We start from the raw sequence: 20,016 nt of genomic DNA on the forward strand, positions 1-20,016 counted from the left end.
AAGTTTCCTTGAATTAACATAATTAGAACATTTTTCAGACAGCTGCAGGGCTCCAGTAAAGGAGCAAATGCTGCCTCTTCCTCTGGCTGATTTATTGCTACACCTGCACTCAGGAGAGGCTCTGAAATGCCTACAAGGATGTAGGCTTCAACAGTTTTGAAGAGGAAGAGAAGAAATTAAATTAAATTACAACAAAAAGATGTTAAAAAAAATCTTTCTTTGTAACTATTTCAACACTCAAGAGCTACTAAGCAACCACAGAAGGGAGAAAAACACTCAAGTTAAAAAATAGGAAGATCCCACTACATTAAAATCACACTTTAACTGCAGACAGGCTATTTGGAGACACTTAATTCTAAACTGGACAACTGTGATTTATTTTGCTGCTCAGCAGAATGAAGCAGCTCAGATCCATGACTCACTGATCACTGACTTCCCTGGATTTGAGAAGTCCTTCCCAGCAGCTCTGCTGGGTAATTTTGAGTGGCCAGCTGTCACAGATGTGCAAATTGCAACCAAGTAAGCTCACATATGCAAGCAGCAGAAACAGCTTCTGGCAACTTCCCGCCACCTAATGATTTTTAAAATACCTTTCAGCAATTACATTGGCAAAATATCAGCTCCAAAACAATCAAACAAGCAAAAGAGAACAAATTTTACTCAAGTGCACAGCGGAAGAATCTGAAATACTCTGAGCAGGTAGCTGTGCTTCTGAGATTATGAGTCAAAAAAGCTTTTTCCACAACTCTGTCCCCAAGGCAAATTGTGAGTTCAGCCTAAGGACACCATTCTCTCACTACCGGAAACAACGGTGTTGTCAGGTGTGCAAAGTGAGTCCTTCCTCCCGAGAACCTGGAAGTTTTAAATGGTGTTAAAGTGCAAAAGACTCAGAGAAAAAATACACCTCTGAACAAAGAAAAAACTCATTATTCTTTGCACCTGTTTAAGGAAAAACTCCTTTTAACAAGTCTAATCATTAATAAAGGTGCAATTAAGTATCACATCATTAAGGGAATGGGAATGAAAATAGGGTGAACTCCCATTAAGAGACAAAAAAAAGAAATCCACACTTTCTCTCCTTGCTCCTGGTTACAGATGATCTCCTAGGGATTTGTTACTCACAAACATAAGATTGCTCCTGAAAGTTAGGAAACTGCTTTCCTGAGTTAAGAAGTTATACTTTGTTCCCATATTTCCAAGAAAAGGTGTTACTTATTGTGAAGAAGCGCAGCAACAAGAACAAAAAAAAACCTTCAGGGAAAACTATCACTCATTTCAATATCACAACCAAGACATAAGCACAGGGAAAGTGACAAATTCTGCATTCTCTCAATAACAGATTCCCTTTCTGTGAACGTTGGAGGTTAGAATAGAGGAACTTCAATCACCGTGGCAAGCAGCCAGCTCATGAATAGCTTGCTAACATCAACAAGACTATTCGTATGAACAAATGCTCAAAATGACTATGAGACTTCTTGTATATCCTTTGTAATGGTAAAATCACCAGGATTACTGTGGTTTCTGAGTGCCCTCCCACACAGATGAAGAGCTGAAGTCAAGAAGAGTGCTCGTGTGAGGAGCTCTGTAAGAGCTGCTGTTAAACACTGAACTGCTCCTTTGGTTTTAGCTTAAAAAAATAGAGCACATTGAAGCAGAACTACTACTGGACCAGCAGACACCAAGTTTTGACTAACTCTAACCGAGTGCCTGAAGTGAGATCCTGACATGCACTACTCAAGAAAAATACAACTTCTACTGTCTGAACAGTTATGGTTAACTACGTACTCAGCTCTGCTGGAAGACCACGAGATTTCAAACCACATTCTCAAAGTAAAGAACGGGGCTGGCAATACATAAAGATCTGTGAGAAAGGAAGCACTGGAACTAGCAGCAAGGTGGGGTTGCCTGCATGGGCAGCCCTTCATTTGAATGCAAATGTAATTTTGGGGCAGGCAGTTATCTGTGACATCAGGCAGGACCTTAGTAAACTGTTACCACCAGCACCTGGTAAAACCATTGTTAATCATGTGTAGTAAAGGGACATCAGGGCTAGCAGGAGTCATTTATAGAGCCAGGCTGGGCTAGAAAAGAGAGAAAGAAAGAGGAGGGGAAGGGAGATCAAACAAACCCTGCGAGGAGCAGGATGTCCCAGCAAGACAAAGGCAGGCTGTGAGCATCATGTACGTGAGCTATCTGTTGGATAAAGACACCAGCATGTATCCGGGATCCGCAAGGTGCACCAGCAACAACCTGCCCGTGCAAAACTTCGTGTCTGCTCCAGCCTACTCCGACTACATGGGATACCACCCTGTGCCAGCCCTGGACACCCACGGGCAGCCGGCGCCAGCCTGGGGCTCCCACTACGGCCCCCAGCGCGAGGACTGGAGCGCCTACGGCCCAGGCCCTTCCAGCGCCGTGCCCGCTGCCCACATCAATGGCTCGTCCCCTGGCCAGGGCTCCTACAGCTCTGCTGATTACAGCGCCCTGCACCCCGCTGCTGCTGCGGGGTTACCTCCTGTAGATACAATTAATGCCCAGCAAATCTCTCCCAACAGCCAAAGGCACAGCTCTTATGAGTGGATGAGGAAAACGGTGCAATCCACTTCCACAGGTAGGAGGGCGCGGAGGTTTTATGCTGAGAAGAGGTTTTTACTTGTTGTTGTGTCATTGTGGGGGTTTTGCCAGGTTTCCCGTTCAGAGGGAAGGACTGAGATTAATAAAGAAAGATCCTGATTGCTCTGAAGGATTCTCTTGCTAGCACTTAAATATTGGTTCAATTACTGGATGCTAGGTTTGGTCAGTTATTATTTCTTGTGTTTCTTGCTTGACCCTTAGTCCTTTGGGAAATGAAAACAATGTCCTTTCATTTCTCACTTCAGATATGTTTTTAAAGTTTGTGATATCCAATAGTTGCTTTTAATAGGAGTTCTCTAGATTGGGATGAAAGTTGGAAAGAAAAATTTTATTCACCATCACCTATTCTTTGCTTACTTTCCTCAAGTTTTGGAGTACCTAGGAAAACTTCAAGTAAAATATGCACAGTAGGGGGTTGGCAGTAAGGCTTTCTACCAGAAACAACCCCTCCAAATCTCAGAACACTGAAATGAGATCTGCAGGATCAAACAATGAGTCAATGCTTCAAAAACAGGGATGATAAGAAAAGGCTTGCCTCACTTCGTAGTAGCAGTTCTCAGAATATGCAGAAATACAAAGATCCATGGTAACACAGCCTGGTAATATAGCCACAGATTAGGCTCTGCTGCATGACAGTCAAGGAGTACAAAACAATAACTCAATTGTATTTAAACGGCAAAAATAAGCTATGAAGCTTGAAAGAAAGGTTCTGTTTCATTGGGAGGAGGAACAAGAGAAAAATATAAACATTGAGCATCCCTAAAACAAAAATCTGTGCCCTGTATATGAAAAAAGTATTAATCAAGAAAGGGGAAAAAAAAAGAGGGAAAACTGCCTGAAAAGAACAGAGTAATAATCTGCTGTATGAAAGTTTTGATCCTCTGAGGTGCTGAGCAGCTTTGCCATGCACTGAGATCAGTAAAAATTAGGGATGCTCAATTCCTTCCCTAAAGAGTTGCTCCCAGTATTTCAGTGCTGCATCCCAGGAAGGTTCCTTCCCTTCCCTCCCTCCCTCCACACCTGCCTGTAAATAAAAGTCTTCAAAGCAGGGACTGAATCAATCTCTCGTGGAATAGCAATTATTTAAACCAGACATTAGAGAATTGAAAGCAACTGCATAGAGAAGTTGTCTGTATTAAAATAATGCATCTGATTTGTATGGGCAGAGTCCTCCTCACTCCTGCTTAACACAACTTTAGTTCATGGAGAGTCCACAGAATTCAATAGAACAATCAGAACATGCTGTTGCTCTGTGTGAATAAGAATTTGGGGGGATAAAAAATTTGTGTTTTTAAAATCATATTTGTTCTTCACTGAATATTATCCAAGAAAAAACAAAAGAGGGCCTGTTTTGAAAAATCTTGTAGCTTACTTTTGAGGAGTCCTTACAAGGGCAACAAAATTGCTCACTACTTGTGGGATTTACAGGTGGCAGAACCCTTGCTCAAAAAAACCCACTTCTCCTCATCCCTCCCTTACCTGCTTTGTGCTCCTGTGGATTCCAGTCACACCAATGGAGCAGATCTTATTTGTTGTGTGCTGTCCCTTTCATAGTGGGACACTGGGATAGATGGATACAACAAACACTCATATAGAGATAGATATAGATCCACATAATATAAATATCACATTCTAACTGCTGCTCAAGAAGAACTTAGAGATTTCTAACTTTCCAAATTTCAAGCCTGCAAAGGTCAGAGCATTCCCAGGAGAGCTGTGAGTGTCTCCTTTCTGGAGTAGTCTAAAAAGATATTGAGTATGTCTGTGTCCAGAATGGGAGAAATCAGCAGGCCATAGGAACAGACCCTCCCAAATGCCCGTGGGCCAGTGGAAGGCTACATTTAAAAGCTACTGAGTGCTGCTTTAGGGAAAAAGTCCAGAGAAGGAATTCCCCTGCTGCTTCTTTCCCTCTTATATATATATATTAGTTTTTCTGCTAGGCCAGGTAGGCTCAGTGCCAGCAGATCTGCTTCACTGGAGTTGGTTCCTTTCTCTCCCTTCACTCCTTTATCTCTGTCTTTTTCTGTTTAAAATCAAGGGCACTGTTGTCCTTCATGGTTTCCCAAGAAATGAAATAACTTTAAAATATTTTGCCTTGCAGCAGTGTCAGCTCTAGGAAAGCACCTGAGTGAGTTTGGCTCTGTACATGCAGGTGTTGCAGTGATTTCAGGTGTGTGACCAGGCTCACTGCAAATGTTGCTTGCTGGATCATGATCAAACCCCTCATAATTTTCTTAGATGGAATCCAATTCTTTTTACATCCTTAAAGCTGTCTGTGTTCATTGAGCATTATCCTTCTGTCTCTTTACAAAACCTTTGGGAATTTCAGCAAAGGTCTGGTGTTGCAAGAATGAAGGAATCACACTTATTATTGATTAGTTTTCCTTATTCCCTGTGAATAGATACAGACCACTGCTCTTAATGATGAAAAAAGGAGGCTCAGACTTATCTGAGGTGATCACAACAGTAATCATTTAGACAAATTAATTTTGCTATTTATTCATTACATTCTGCAAAGCACTAATTATCAATGCTACTGATAATATTTCACTGTGAAAACAATCATTATTAAAGCAAGTAATTTTTGCAAGATATTTTCAGAAGTGTGCAAGAAACGTTCCTGTAATCTTATCCCTTCAAGACTGGGAGAGATTCTTGCCAAAGGTTCACTTTCAATAGTCTGACTTGGAGCAGCTACAGAAACAAGGCCCTGAGTCCATGGCATTCCCATCTCCAAAGATTTCATAGTTACTGGTGCTTTGCAGCCTCATGTCCTGACAGATGATAAACAAAACACTTTATTTCAATTTCTACTACTGCCTCGTGCCCTCCAGGTCTTTTGATACTGTTATCTACACAACTAATCTGAAACAAAGGAACAAATTATTTCAAGTTTTACTCTGTAACTTTAAAAACAACATCAATGTAGAACCATGTATTCAACTGATATAAAGTGAAATTTATGAGGTTACCTGAAACCTCCAGAAGATCTCATTATTTCATGTGAGATTATCATCCTGATTTAGTACTATCAGAACACATTTCCTGCAGAAAAGTCCTGCTGAGACTTTCATGCATCCTTCTTTCTCTGACTGAAGGATAGCTGAGTGTCTGTCCCTGCCTTAGCACTGCAGGGACTGGATCCTCAACACAGAGCCCGTAGAATCCAGTGCCCTATCTCTGCACTCCTCAGCATGTTGAGGATACAGGAAAAAGCCAATGTGTTTTGACTCAGAACACTTGAAGAGGAAGCACTGAGTACTCAGGATTTTCAGCCACAAACACTGAGAGAAAAGACTCTACTCCAACCCTTACACTGCTGCTGTCTCCTCAACCTCTCCTTGGAGAGGGTGAGCACAGCCAGGACAAGGAGCAATTGTAACACAGAACAGAACAAAGCCACAGATAGAAATGTGGGGTAGTAATTCCACACACACAGACAAGACATAATTACAGGCAAATTCTTTGATGGAAAGTAGAATAAAACCACCTTAGCTACAAATCTCGTCCTGTTGATTTCAGGATTTTTATGGAGCTGTGTCATCGCTCACACAGGAGTAGACTTGACTTTATGACTGTGTGAGAAAACAACACACACCTGTGGTAAGAGTGTGCCCAAAACACTGAGTTTAAGCAGGGAACTCCCAGGAGAATTTGCTCACAAAGCTGAAAGAGCAACTTAAGATCTGCAGTTATGTTACCATAAAACAGGGTGGGGACACTTTTTGAAACAGGTGAACTAATTCAGATGAAAGATTTTCCCTGTAGATGACAACTCTCCTATCATTCTTCTTCAATAAAAATTTACTCTGCAGACACAAAAGACAGTTTTCTGCTGCTGGTGACAGGAGAACTGAGAGCATCATGACTAAAGGCACTGTAAATATATCCCACTTAGTCTTTGAAGGAAGGAGTTATATTCCCTCAAATGGAAGGAAGAGGAACAAGCCTCTTTAGAAGCCATTCCTGTAAAATGATGAATGCTAAAGAACATACTACACTTGGGAAAAATCTCAGCTAATCACTTTCCTTTTAGTCTGTACAGTCCTTGGCAATGGGATTTCCCCTGGTTTGCCACTCAGAAATCCACTGGCATTTTCTGCAGGTTGAGTGCATCTACCTGTCCAGTCATTGCTTAAAGAGAATAAAAATGACTCTGCTTTGGATCCAATTCCTTCTATAGATTAAGATAAATAGAAAAGTTTACACTAGCAAAGGGAAGAACAGAATTTGGCCAATTATTTATTCCAGCTTTATTCCAGAATAGCAGAACATATTCAAAATTGAAAACAGAAGGGAAAATTCAAGTCTGTTGAAAGCTTTCAATTCTGATTCTGTTCTGGTTTTTCAAGCATGAACAATCTGAGCATGTATAAAAGATCAGATGAGCAAGACATAGCAGAAAATACAAACACAGAATTATATCGAGTTTCCCAAAATTTTAGCACCTAACTTTGCAGTAATGCACAGGACCAGGACACCTACTTATCACACCAAGATTTCTGACAGGCATATTATATAAGATTGGATCTATGTCACATGTTCTAATACAGTGGCTGGTGGCTTGTTGGTTTTTTTTTCTTTTTTAATTTAGCTTTACAGAAATCATGTGTAGCACAATGTTTGTCTTCAAAACTTATTAAAAATTACTTTTGCTTCACAATTTAAATTAATTCAATTAAATTACCGACTTAAGTCAGAGAGAATTTGCCCCTTACTTTTCCAACATTTTCGAAGTACATAAGTAGTTAGAGTCCTGAACAAAACTCTGAGGCCCGATCTCTGTCAGTCTATATCTTTATAAACTCAAAAATTAGCATCTGTTTTTTAGTACTAAATAACAGAGAGATGCAGGTGGGAACTGAGCATATCCTCAGGCCAGAAGCTGTTTCACATTTCTGGGATGATTTAAGGTAACATCCAGGCACCAAGGACAGACATAACTTCCTCTGAAACACTGCTGAAGCCTGGAATCCAGGTCGCAATGCTTTGTCAGCAATCCCACAGTAATCCCACACTATCCTATCCTAGGACATCTTCATGCAGCTTCTGATTTTATGGAAGATGCTGGTTTCAGTGCCTGCAGAGTATTCCTGAAAAGTTAAGAGAGAAAGCTCTGAAAGAGGGCCTAGGGCTGGTTCTAATGCTAATTTATTTTGCTTTGTAAACAAGTTGTGAGGTCCGATGGTGGTTTTTTTTTTTTCCTTTCCTGGCCTACATTGTCTGAGGTTTTGAGGCCTATCTGTCATATTGAGGCAACAGACCCTTTTAACACTTCACTTTGCTTTGATATGCAGTCTTGTCTCTTCCTTCTCTCTCTTTTCTTCAGGAGTTATATTGCCGGAAAGGGTGATGATTTTCACAGCAAATAAAGAGGCCTTCTCCCAGCTTTATTGTCTTCAGAAGAAATACTCTGTGAATTTTATGACCAATGGGAAAGCCGTTCCCTTCCCCCAGCTCAAAACTTGGCCAGTCACAAAAATTGCCCATAGTGGGTGTGATGAAGCAGCATTGTTAAACTATATCCCACTAAAAGATTTCCAGCCCTGAAATATCTGATTTCTTGCTGGTCCAAAGGTACTCCTCAGTAGTCACTAGTGCAAAAGAGGGTTTTGAAAAACTCCCTCTTCTTATATAGCTCATGAAAGGCAGGAAATCCACTCCCCCAGCACAAAGGCAGGCAGGCTGCAAAGGTAGATGCTTCAAAGCCCTTTTGTTTCATTTCTCTTCCATCCAAGCACCAATAACCTCTCCAACCACAATTCCATGGTGTAACTGTCCATGCCAGAACATATTCCCTATAGAGCTGACACAGTACTGCTGATAAAAATTTTAACCTGTCATTAGCAAAAGATAGATTAATTAAGATGGTACAAAGTCAAATGCTGGCTATTTCACTCACCTAAGTGAGGAAAATATACAGGATTCCAATACAGAACTGGGTTAATACAAGGACTTTTATCATTGCATCATTGAATTCTGCCATTAAGTCCTGAGAAGTGAAGAACATCCTCCCACTATCTATGGGGTGAATCCATTAGGCCCATCTCAAATTTTACTCAGGTAATATTTCTCCTGGAAATAAAATGCAATTGAAATTAAAACCAGTAAGTCTGCAGAACCACAGTAAAGTGGATCTGCTCTAACAGATGGAATTCAGAAGCTGAAGTCCCAAACTGTTTAGGGATGGGCTCTGTTGCTGCTGTTTGTTAACTCTGGCAAATAAAAGTGTGTTTTGCCTTTGAAAGGAAATGCCATGTGCAGACTAATTCCAGCCCAGCATCCAACAAAGGCAGTAGGAAGACTCTCACTGACATCAAGGAGAGTAAAGGCCTAACAAACTAAAACATGGCTCTGCCAGAGCTAAAAGTATCTCTTGGAAGACTCTGGCACATCTCAGCTCCCACTGTGTCTTGTCTCTCATAGACAGTATTACTCTACACAGAAAAAAAAATCAAATTATTAAAGACAAGGTTTATGTGACATATCAGAGAATTTTTCTCAGAGCATTTCTCAGAATTTCCTTACTTTTGCTTTTTTTACTTTCTAAATTATTTTCTTAACTTTAAGAAAGAAATTAGATGTCAAAACTCCCAATCTTCCTTCAAAAATAATCCAGATAATATCAATTCCACTAAAAGAACCTGAGAGCTACTCATACAGAAATAAATTATCTTATAGGAGAAAATTCAGTTTTCCATGTACTTTTAATTCCTTCTTCAGCTTAAAAAGAAAAAAAAAAAAAACCCACAACTCTCTCCTATTCAGGTTATAAGGGTTTAAGCACTTAAAACCAGAAACAGGAAGGTTTTTCTTGAAGTTTACCACCTTGTTTTGGCAATAGAGGAACATTTGATATTTGTCTGTGCCTTCTGAATGAGAATAGAGGTCAAGATAAGATCACCTTGTTGCTCTTTTGTGTACTCCATCTTAACAACACAAAGGACACTAAGGAAACATGTTAAACATTTTGTCCTGTAGAATGACCCCAAATTCTCATTTGAAGAGGAAAAAAACCCTTAACCAAACTACCAGTTAAAGAGATCAAAAGTTGAAAAATATCAAGTGAGGCATTAAAGCACCACAGGTTACCATATGTTAAACAAACAATTTACACTTCCAGTGAAGGAAAACAAATGTCCTGGTATTTATGTGGACTGAACTGAATCACTGCTGTTCCTTAGAGACTCTTACTTTAATGCTGTAAACAGATTTGAGACAAAGAATTGAGCAGAACCCACAGCCTAAGGAGCAACCCCACACTTATTTTCCCTATTGAAATATTCCAAATAATCAGCCTGATGGCCTTAAGAAGAGTTGGATGATGCCCAGAGCATTGTAAAGGCACTATTGATACTCTCCCAGGGTTGGAACATGGGAGCTGAAGGACCAAATTCTGATGAAGACTTGGTTCTACAAGCCTGGGAGAGTCCTAGAGAGCCCCTGTCTTGTAGGGTGAACTGGAACCATCCCCATCCAGGCTATAAAAGGATTTATTTACAGCATTGCACTGCCCAGGACTTCCAGTGCTCACCTACTCTGGCTCTGGGATCTATACAAATAGTACAGAGGAGCAGAACCTGAAGAAATTTCTAATGCAATCAACAGGTTGGTGAGCCAAAAATTCTTAGAAATAGCAAAGTCCTGACTGTCAAATAGTGGAAGAGGCAAAAGTGTCCCGATATGGTGTGCATGGCAAGTGGAAGGCAATGCTAACTTTAAATACGTTCCATAAAAAAAACCAAAGAAACATCACATCTCCCTCCACAGATGGGCGAAAAACATTAACCCAAGATTCTGCTGTAGTCCTGTACCCTGAATTTTGATCTTTGGGAGCTATGAAGGGGAGTGGGAAGGAGGGGCTGGGTAGGAATAGGCCTTTGGCAGCACTGAGAGATTACCCCTCCAGCTCCTCTCTCCAGCCAGGGAAAGCTGGTGACTCTTCTGTGCCATCAAGATCTACTCAGACACTAAAATGTTACCAACCCCATGCCTGAGAATCTATTTCACCCCATTCAAAATTAACTGCTCTTATTAGAGTGTAATTATTAGGAGCTTGTGGCACCTGTTTTCTGAGGAATTAGGCATCTCTATAATCTTGTCAGAAAAAGCTCTGTAAGCAAACAGGAGCTGCTGTGCAAAGCCACACGACACCTGCAGCAACAGCAAGTGGGTACAGGTACAAACACCTGAGTTCTGTGCATCACCTGGGAGAACCTGAGCCTGAGGGGTTTCTTCTGCTGCAGTGACCACTGAGGGCACAGTTTCTCAACCTCCAGCACCACAATGGAATACAGAGCAGAAAAATACTGAAAACATATTCCCTGTTCCAGACAAATCACTGGCTAAATACACACATCTGAAGGAATGTCTATATAAAATACATGTCAAAAAACGGTAAGATTGTGGTCAGCAAAGACAATCACACTGGTCTTAACACGACAATGATCCAATTTGTTTAAAATGTGGGAAGACCTCAGGCTTTGGCTTTAAGCAGGTGCTGATCTCCAATATATTGATTCCCTAAATCATAAACCAGAGAGGAAGGGAGCCAGCAGCAGCCTTTTCCATTCTCAGCTTTCTTTCAGAGCAGCCACACATTCTGTCCTCAGAAATGACCCCGTATGGAATCCATAAAATTTCAGCTCCTTGCATCTGTGCTCCCTGGCTCCTGTCATCTGCCATTGCCTTTTAATGCCCTGGATGCTGCTGAGCCGTGTCTGCTCCACTCAGCTGCACCCACAGCTGAAGGGAGGCAGCAATGCTGCTCCCAAAACAGCAGATGCTGCAGTTCCCTGCCCATTGTGAAGTATTATTGCTTGCCTTTTCTCTTTTTTATGAACTGTCATCTGAAAATCTATGTTACTGTTCCCTGTGCTGTTATCAGGTTGTGGGCAGACTGTGCCAGACTTGATGGGAAAACACAACCTCCATATTGCAGTAACAATCACAATGTTGGAGGAATTTTTCTAGCAACAAGAAATGAGGAATTTTGGAAGCTCTCAGTATTTTCTGTGCAGTAAAATGTCCTTCATGATTTTCTCTGAGGCAGGTAAGAGTGTCAGCTCTAGGGACAGAGACAAGAGCAGTGCAATACCAGGCAGGAAGCTTGCAGCAGAGCTGGGAACACAACCCAGGTTTCCTGGCTCCTTATTCTTACCAGGAATGTCTTCCCTTTCCCAAATGATAACACAGGAGTGATAAAGAACACGAGAAGCAGTTTATCTATTTACTAAGGAGCAAACCTAGTATCTGATGGTATGAACCTCTTGTGTTGTAAATCAAGACCGAGTCAAGGGAGTTACTCTGGGTAAGTGCATAGAGAATCGGGCCTAAAATCCCCACCCTAGATATTTTCAAATGTAAAGCCAGATATTTTGTGATACTAAAGTGAAAAAATCCTAGCTTGAAGCAATGTGTTCTTCTTTCAAAACAGGTAAAACAAGAACGAGAGAGAAGTACCGAGTGGTTTACACAGATCATCAGAGATTAGAATTAGAGAAGGAGTTTCATTACAACAGATACATTACAATCAGGAGGAAGTCTGAACTTGCTGCAAACCTAAGACTTTCCGAGAGACAGGTAGAGTATGGATCACCCATCCAGAGTTTCCATTGAATTTATGACTGCTGCTGAGGAGATAACTGCATGGTAAAGAATACAGAAATGTCAATGACACGAGTAACCAAACACTGGGTTCCCTTTGCAGTAGAACCCAAACTAGGGCTGTGCAATAACCCAGGAAATGCACACACCATCTTTTTCTCATTCTGAGAAACACGAGTTAAACTATATCACCAAAATCCTGCCTGGAATTCTCTCTGGGCTGCGGTAGCAGGGAGAACTTCATGCTGAACTTTCTAAAGCAGAAGTCCTGGTTCTGCTGGGAATTCAGTGGGAATTCCATAACCAAATTGGTCATAGCGGAGATGGAAGTGATGAGCTCAAGTATGGTCAGGACACTTGAAGGGTTTTGTTTCCTTGGCTGCCTTGTACCTTTTGTTAAAGATTTCCTACATACGTGCTACTCCTTTCTCCTGCCCCATTTCCTCCCCTCCAAATTCCACTTCTGTTCCCAGAAGATAAATCAAAACACAATCCCGTGATTAGGTCTGATTCACTATTGTTTTACGGGCTCTGCTGAGCAGGAATTGTCCAGAACCCACCCATTGTAGCACTGTCCATCCAACTTGAACCTGGCTCACACAACACGTGCTGAGCTTAGAGAGATGGAGAAGCAAACACCCATTTTGCAAATATTCCTCAATCTGCTGCTGAATGCCTGGATTTAATTGTTGAAAATTAAAATTGTTTCAGATAGGTATAAAAAATACACTGTGTGTCTTTTTTCTGGCTGTTAAAACATTCATAATTTGATTTAATTATGATGAATTTGAATATTACGGCCCTGCTTCTGTTAACAACCAGTGATATTTACTTGAAACTTCCTAGCTCAGTGGTAATTCCTGATGAATGTTTTTGTGAGTGTATTTGAAGAGGTGAAACAAAAATATGTGATCCATTTCTTTGTATATATTGGAGAAACTTGGCAACAGCTTTTGCAATATTTGTTCTTCTTCATCATCAATATATCAAGAACAAAATGAATTACAGTTCATACAACCTACATCTCTGAAGTGTTTTTTTTTAATGGAAGATTAAGTGATAAATACTGACAGACTCCCAACACCATTCTTTTGTACAAATTAAAAAACTCCATCATATGAGCACAACTGAACACACATAGTTCTATCTCAAGTTTCTCTGAACGCTACCTAAAACCTCAATTGATTTTCTGGAAAAACTTTTTTCTTGCCTCTGCCAAAATCCAAAATTCCCTGGAAGGAGTATCTCAAAAGGATGAAGAAAAATTGTTTAAACAAGGAAGGAAAGATGCAATATTTAATTAAAGAAAAAGAGGCAAAGTGAAGCACTGTTAACATAGAAAGGATACAGGAATAAAGGAGATTATGAGGATGAGAAAGAAGAGAGAAAATCAGACTTCAGGGGAAGAGAGATGTGCATGGAAAAAAGAATTGAAAGGAAGGAGGGCAACAGGTGAAGAACAAGTCAGACAGAGGCAGCTGGCCCTGTCAGCTTTTGGTCTGACATTACAGACCTGTTCTTACTAGGACTTATTTGATAATTGGCACATGACCCTGCACTGCCTACTAATTTCTCTCTGCAGATCTGCTTCCCTAATTTAACAACAAACCAGAATAAAAACCTCAATTCACAGGCAGGTAAGAACATTGAAGCCAGAGGGTAATTCTGGAATGTTGGTTTAGTTTCTAGATTGTTTCATCTTTTCATACATTTTGGCAAATGTTTGAAAGAAATTACGAGACGGATTATCTCTGCACAGTCAGAATGCAAGAGATCTGAGAGGGCTTGAGACTGGTTTAATAGAACACAATTTGGTACTGAAATTATATTCCAGAGCTAAGACAACAAAAGGAACTGCCAAACATCTCAGATGGCAGCCTGGGACTTAAGAGACCTGGATTAAATTTACATAGGCTTTGCATGTATTTGAATCATTCAGCTGTAAAATGGAACAGTAATGCCTCAAGGAGAAGCACCCTGAGACTGTCACAGAGGGTCCTTAAGATGTTTTGTTGGGCTTCACCAGTGATCTTTTAAAATGCAGCCTGGTAGCCACAGGTGTTATCACCTCTCACTGTTTTACCTCCTTTCCAATCATTGCTCTCTTTCCCTTTCTAGTTTCTAGCAAAAAATAATTGAACAGACCAATATTTCTCAGCAAAATATTGATTTTTTTTTCTCTTTGAGTTATAGAAAACGGTGACAGAAATGTTTCCTTTGCTGTCTGCACAAGAAAACACAACAAACCTGAATGAGGTAGCTTGACTTATTACACTGAGTAGACATGATTCAGAGCAACTTCCAAGGGTAAACAGCTTGTGTGCACAGATTTCAATCCAACCCTGGGGATTCACATCCAAAGCCAGTCCAGTTACCACAGAACATTTCACACCTCAACAAGTTCTGCAGTATTTTCAGCGGCCCATTACTCACCTTCAGCTCACGTACTCACTTGTCCCATCCCAATCAAGATCCTCCTTCAGCAGGTCCTTCATTCCTTCCCAAAGGTGGCTGTGTGCCTGTGACAGGGCAGGGACACTGGTGGCACTGGATTGTGTGGGAAGCAGCAGCAGATTCTGGCTCCATCTACAAATGAAGTAGAAATCACTCAGCTATTCAGGCACTCCTAAGACAATATTTTGAATTAATGTTGTGTATTGCTGGTGAAATTCTTCTCAGAAGTGAATTTCCACTGACTCTAATACTGGAACTCACTAATTAACATGCACCATCCAATCAGGAAAACTTTTGTGCCTCAGTTTATAGGCTAGTAGCAGATCTTTGCTTGCCCTGACTACGGCATACAGTTTTCAGTGTAGCAGCACTTTTGCATAATTTTGGCAAACATTAGGACACATGAGATTCTGTGTTAGATTTTCTGTTAGATTTTGTTTTAAAAAATGTAATAAATCAAAGCTCATTCCATAAAGAAATAACTGAACTAACAACAAAATTCACTTTTTATCAAGCTATCAATAAATATTTTATTGGTGGATAGGAAAAACAAGCAAACAGCTCTGTTGTCTCAGTTTGTCACTGCCTTTCTCAGTGGTGCTCATGCCACTGATTTTCCCTGTGATTCTGTGACTAAATACACAAAGGACCACATTCAGTCTGGTAGCAACTGAAAACAATTTTCCTCTGCTCCTCTGCAGGTGAAAATCTGGTTCCAGAATCGCAGAGCCAAAGAGAGAAAATTAATGAAGAAGAAAATGACTCACTTTGATGGCAGCAGCCTGGGCTCTCTGCAGAGTGACTCTGGCTCCGTGAGCCCGATGCCAGTCCCTGACGCACAGACTCACTCGGAAATGCCCGGTTCTCTATTCGCAGCGCCGCCTCCGCCGGCCGCGCTCCCCATGGGCGCTCTGCAGCACGGAGGGAGCCTGCAGCAGGTGGTGGCCTCGCAGTGAGCCCGCGGGGGAGCCACGGTGGCACCGAGCCCACGGAGCGGTACCGGAGCACTACAGCACCCAGGCAGTGACACAGCCTGGGGCACACAAGCTTCAAGGACACTGAACCAAGAGCCACCTGCCAGGTGTGCAGCACAGCACGAGCTCCCAGGGGCCATGGAACTGCAGGAGTCCCTCGGGAAGGGGATGCCTGTGCCACAAGGAGCCCTCCGGCCTGGAGCAGCTGGGGAGGCGCGGCAAAGGAGAGCCCAGGAGCAGCCACAGCCACTTGTTCCACTGCAGACACAAAAAAAAGCACAAAACTTGGCCCAGGAAATCAGTCCCACACTGCTGAGGCAGCTGTGCCCAAGTGTCTGTCCCCTGCCCTCAGGAAAAGAGAATATTCCTGCTCCTTTGATCTCCACAGGTTCCATGTACTGATCCCACTTGTGGACTTTACACATGCATCTTGAGAAATGCAAACCTGGCTGATGTGTTTTGTCTCGCTTGATGGAAAGTCTGGAGCCGGGTGGTTGCACTCACTACATGTTAAGGGCAAAGGTCAGGGATGAGCTTTTTGGAATTTTTTGGGGTTTGACAGGTATGATTTCCAATGCTCCATACACTGGTATAAACAGGCACTCTTCCGTCTTACTGTAAATGTTTTGAAAGCATTTTGGAATTGGTAATCTTGGCCCAAGTTCATTTTTGGACAAAGAAACTTCATGTCAGATTCATTTTGGATCCTAAAAGAAAGAGCAAAGAGGGGCAGAAGTCCTTTTAAAAAGCATAAGTGTTTCAAAAAGTGACTGCATTTCATGAGACAGCAGAGTCCATGAATAAAGATGCAATAACTGCATCCAACCAACTTTAAATCTAGTCCAGTTTTATGAGTTATTGTGACACTAATAAAATTTGAGAAGCCAAATTAATATAAGAAAAAGAAAACAGAACACTTCACTTAAAATAAAGTTCTCAGCATTTTTCATGTGGGTCTCAATTCCTGAAGGGCTGACCCCTTCTATACTAAGCAGAATTGGTAGGTAATCAGTACTTAAGAATACTCTGGATACTTATTTCCCCAGTATGATTCCCAGTTGCATGCACAGAACTTTTGTCTGCAAAGGGAAAATTTTTAGAGCACATGAGTAATTTGAGAAGTTATACCCTCATTGTTTCAAGCAGTTTAAAAGTAGGATGCCTATCCTCAGTAATTTCCATCAAGGTATCCCCTGAAATCTCTCTGTCATTGTTGCAAAAAAGACTAAGGAGCATTAAGTCATTTAGGCACTACATTCTTGGGTTTGTTTTTTAATTATAACAAATAGTACTATTAGAGTATCAAAATGTTGGTGATGTGAAATTACTTTGTATATAAAGAGCATTAAAATAAATACCTTTTTTCATAACCATTTTGCAATGTGCATCAGCTACTGCAGGAAGTGAACCTGCAGATTATCATGATTAATCTGTTCTTGAATTGCAATATCAAATTTAAAAGAAGAGTGATGGTAAAAGAGTGTAGAGAAATTAGAGGAGCATGGGAAGAGCAGGATGGTTCAGGGAGCCAGCAGCTTTCACTACTGAGTAATTGGATTCATCATTTTGTTTGGAAGAAGGACAATGCTAAACAATGGTAGAGTTCAATGAAAAGGAGAAGGTGCACTGTAAAATTGTAAAAGTCCCACTTATTCCTGTCACAGTGGTGCTCCATTTGCTGCCAACAGCACAGGTAACAGGGGAGAGGAAGAAGCTGCAACTCAAAGTTCAGCAACAGAAAGTCTCCAACTGATTTCCACATGGTAGGAGAAGAGGAACATGGCAAAGAGCACGTGGGAACAAAAGGGATTTCCCATCCTCATCAATGAGCATTGCAAACAAACTGCTCTCCTAAAAAAAAGCCATTGGGTCTACCCAAAGGAGGAATCCACTGGAAATACACAGCACAGCCCTTGTGCTGGCAGAGGGAAATGTTAGAGGTTTTATTCTCATATACACAGATATTTAACTTAACAGAGACTCAAAAAGCTTCAATAGGAAAAGCATCCTCACACTGCCCGCAGACTAGAGAAAAGCCAATTTTAAAAATCCAGATTTAGACTTTCAAAAGGTAAGAACACAGATGGAAACTTTGACTTTTGCACTGATATACAATAAATTAAGACCTAGTTCTAGCCAAGTGATCAGAAGCCTGGCCCCAGGGTTCCACAGAATCAAGTACTCAGCTACCTATTTTAATCACATTTTCATGACTCAGCTTAATTTCACATTAACATTTCTAAAAGGAAATTTCTACTTCAAGGAAGAACTTTAAGAAATGTTTCTGAACACAACATCGTTCTCTTTAAAATTATTTAAACATCATTCAAAGAGAGTGGGATCTGGCAGAACGACCTGGTTTATCTTGTTTACATGTAGAAGAGTTATTGAGGAAGATAAGTGACCACTTTGAAGATCTGCTTCATTTCTGCTCCAGTTTGCTGAAAGCATGCTTGCTATAGGTTGCTATGTGTTTCCAATCAGAAGTTGTTAAGTACACAAAATAAGGCTGGATTTTATTTGCAGAAGCACATGTTCAAAGGTTAAAATTTATTGCTCCAAAAGCAGTATCTATAAACCAGGGCAATACCTTAGAGATTATTAACCTTCTAGTTATGCCAGTGGCTGGTTTAAGTAGTTCGATTTTTTGGTAAGAATTCTCAGCAACCTCGCCAGTTAAGTATTTCCAATGGGCTCTAATCCTTTAAACAGTTGCCCACCAAACCCCAAAGGAAGTGATTTTTCTCTAAGAAGCCTGTGCAGTGCTGTTAACTTGCTGTACTCTGTCCAAATAAAAATAAGAGAGACAGAAAACTGCAGACAAATCAGCTGAAATTATTTGGGTGCAGTACTGTGGGTTATGAAATACTGGTGCCATCCTCAGGCTAATACTCACTTTCTTCCTGACTTTGGGTATATCAAATAACTCATCACTTTTATCACATCTGAAAACTCAGGACACTAAAACAGAGTACTGTGAAGATTGATTGGTTGTTAGGGAAGTGCCTTGAAGAAGAAAAGCATACCTTAGGCTACATCACAGGAATATCTAAGCCCTTAATCCTAATTGTGATTAAAAGAACTATCAAGGAATATCCCATTTTCAGAGGAATTCAGTAAACTTTAAACCCTGTTTCCCAGTTAGAACTGTGATCTAGATGGTACAAAAAAATCAAGCAAACAGCACCTTGTACCAAATCCTCTTGCAGTTAAGCAAAATATACAATTCAAAATTATGTTTCTAAAAAAATCTTCAATTTTTGCTTAGGGGTTATGCAATCATGAAGGGACACAGGAGAGAGCATCAAGTATGTGTCACCTTCTACCCAAGGAGAAGTTTCAAAATACATTAATTGTGGATGTCACCATAAATATTAAAAAGCAGATTTCTGTTGTAGCTCCCTTGTTTGGTTTGCTGGGGCGGTCCAGGAGCACTGAAATGACACATCCCTGAAAATTACTCACAGTCACATTTCAGATGGCACTGGATGTTAGTTGGACACAATACTGTGCAAAACTCACCAGGAAAATAAAAAAGCATGGGTTTTATGATGAAAATGTTTATCAGCTGTTTTCATACCCAAAGAGCACAAATTCTTTCGATTCTCTAAAAAAATGCTGTTTGTAAATGTCTGAAAATAAATGGAGAGGATTAATTAAGATACACCTCTTGGTCATCCAAGCCACAACAAACAGAGTCCCTCTAAGGCAGGAGAGACTCTACAGGGACAGCAATCCCAGAGTTAAATGTGTGGGGCAGAAATGCCAGGCTGCCAGCAGCAGAGAGCTGCGGGGGCAGGCAAACAGGGAAGGCAATCGATTCCTTTGTTACCTCCTGCAGGAAAGCCCAGGCCAAATAATGCCTGCAGGATTCTCAGGGAGCACCCAACAGTCCCACCCGGCCACACCTGGGCACGAGGGATCAGCTCAGGGCCCAGGAGCCCTGTGCTGCTCAGGAAGGAACCAAATCAATGGCAATCAAGGATCTGCTGTTCATTTTTATGGTTCTGCTAAAGAATTGATTTACCCTGGGGTTCACACACGGGTTCTGTAACTCCTGCTGAATTCAAGCTGCTTGTGGAGCAGTAAGGAATGCTCTTCTTTTTGTCAGTATTGATTTTGAAGCAGAAGTTAAATAATTTCAATTTCAAAATACTAAGACCCTCCTTTAGCTTCAGACCCTTCCTGGCAAAACTGATGCAGTTTATCCATGTAATATATTAAAACACATTTTAACATTTAGAAATTAAAAATAAGTCATTAGCAGCAGTTAGAAAAACAGAAGTGGGGTAGACAGAAGGGTAAATACAATCAGTTTCTCTACCAGCCACTTTTCATCATTTTTCTC

At 40.9% G+C, this 20,016-nt stretch overlaps 1 protein-coding gene across 1 annotated transcript; it reads left to right on the forward strand.

Annotated features, from left to right (window-relative positions):
- The first annotated feature begins 1,803 nt into the window (after positions 1-1,803).
- LOC100226530 (homeobox protein CDX-1-like) lies at positions 1,804-15,650 on the forward strand. The gene is made up of 3 exons (XM_012573067.5): positions 1,804-2,611; positions 12,071-12,216; positions 15,396-15,650. Exons 1-3 carry the CDS (start codon positions 2,179-2,181, stop codon positions 15,648-15,650), a joined length of 834 nt encoding a protein of 277 aa, XP_012428521.3. The 5' UTR covers positions 1,804-2,178.
- The last annotated feature ends 4,366 nt before the right edge of the window (positions 15,651-20,016 follow it).

This window comes from Taeniopygia guttata, chromosome 4A, assembly GCF_048771995.1.
Source record: "Taeniopygia guttata chromosome 4A, bTaeGut7.mat, whole genome shotgun sequence".
Lineage (NCBI taxonomy): Eukaryota > Metazoa > Chordata > Aves > Passeriformes > Estrildidae > Taeniopygia > Taeniopygia guttata.

Excerpts from the sequence above, each read along its gene's own strand:
- LOC100226530 (XM_012573067.5), top strand. The coding sequence starts at position 2,179 with ATGTACGTGAGCTATCTGTTGGATAAAGACACCAGCATGTATCCGGGA. Across the intron at positions 2,612-12,070 it reads GGTGCAATCCACTTCCACAG|GTAAAACAAGAACGAGAGAG; the intron begins GTAGGAGGGCGC and ends CTTTCAAAACAG. Across the intron at positions 12,217-15,395 it reads TAAGACTTTCCGAGAGACAG|GTGAAAATCTGGTTCCAGAA; the intron begins GTAGAGTATGGA and ends GCTCCTCTGCAG.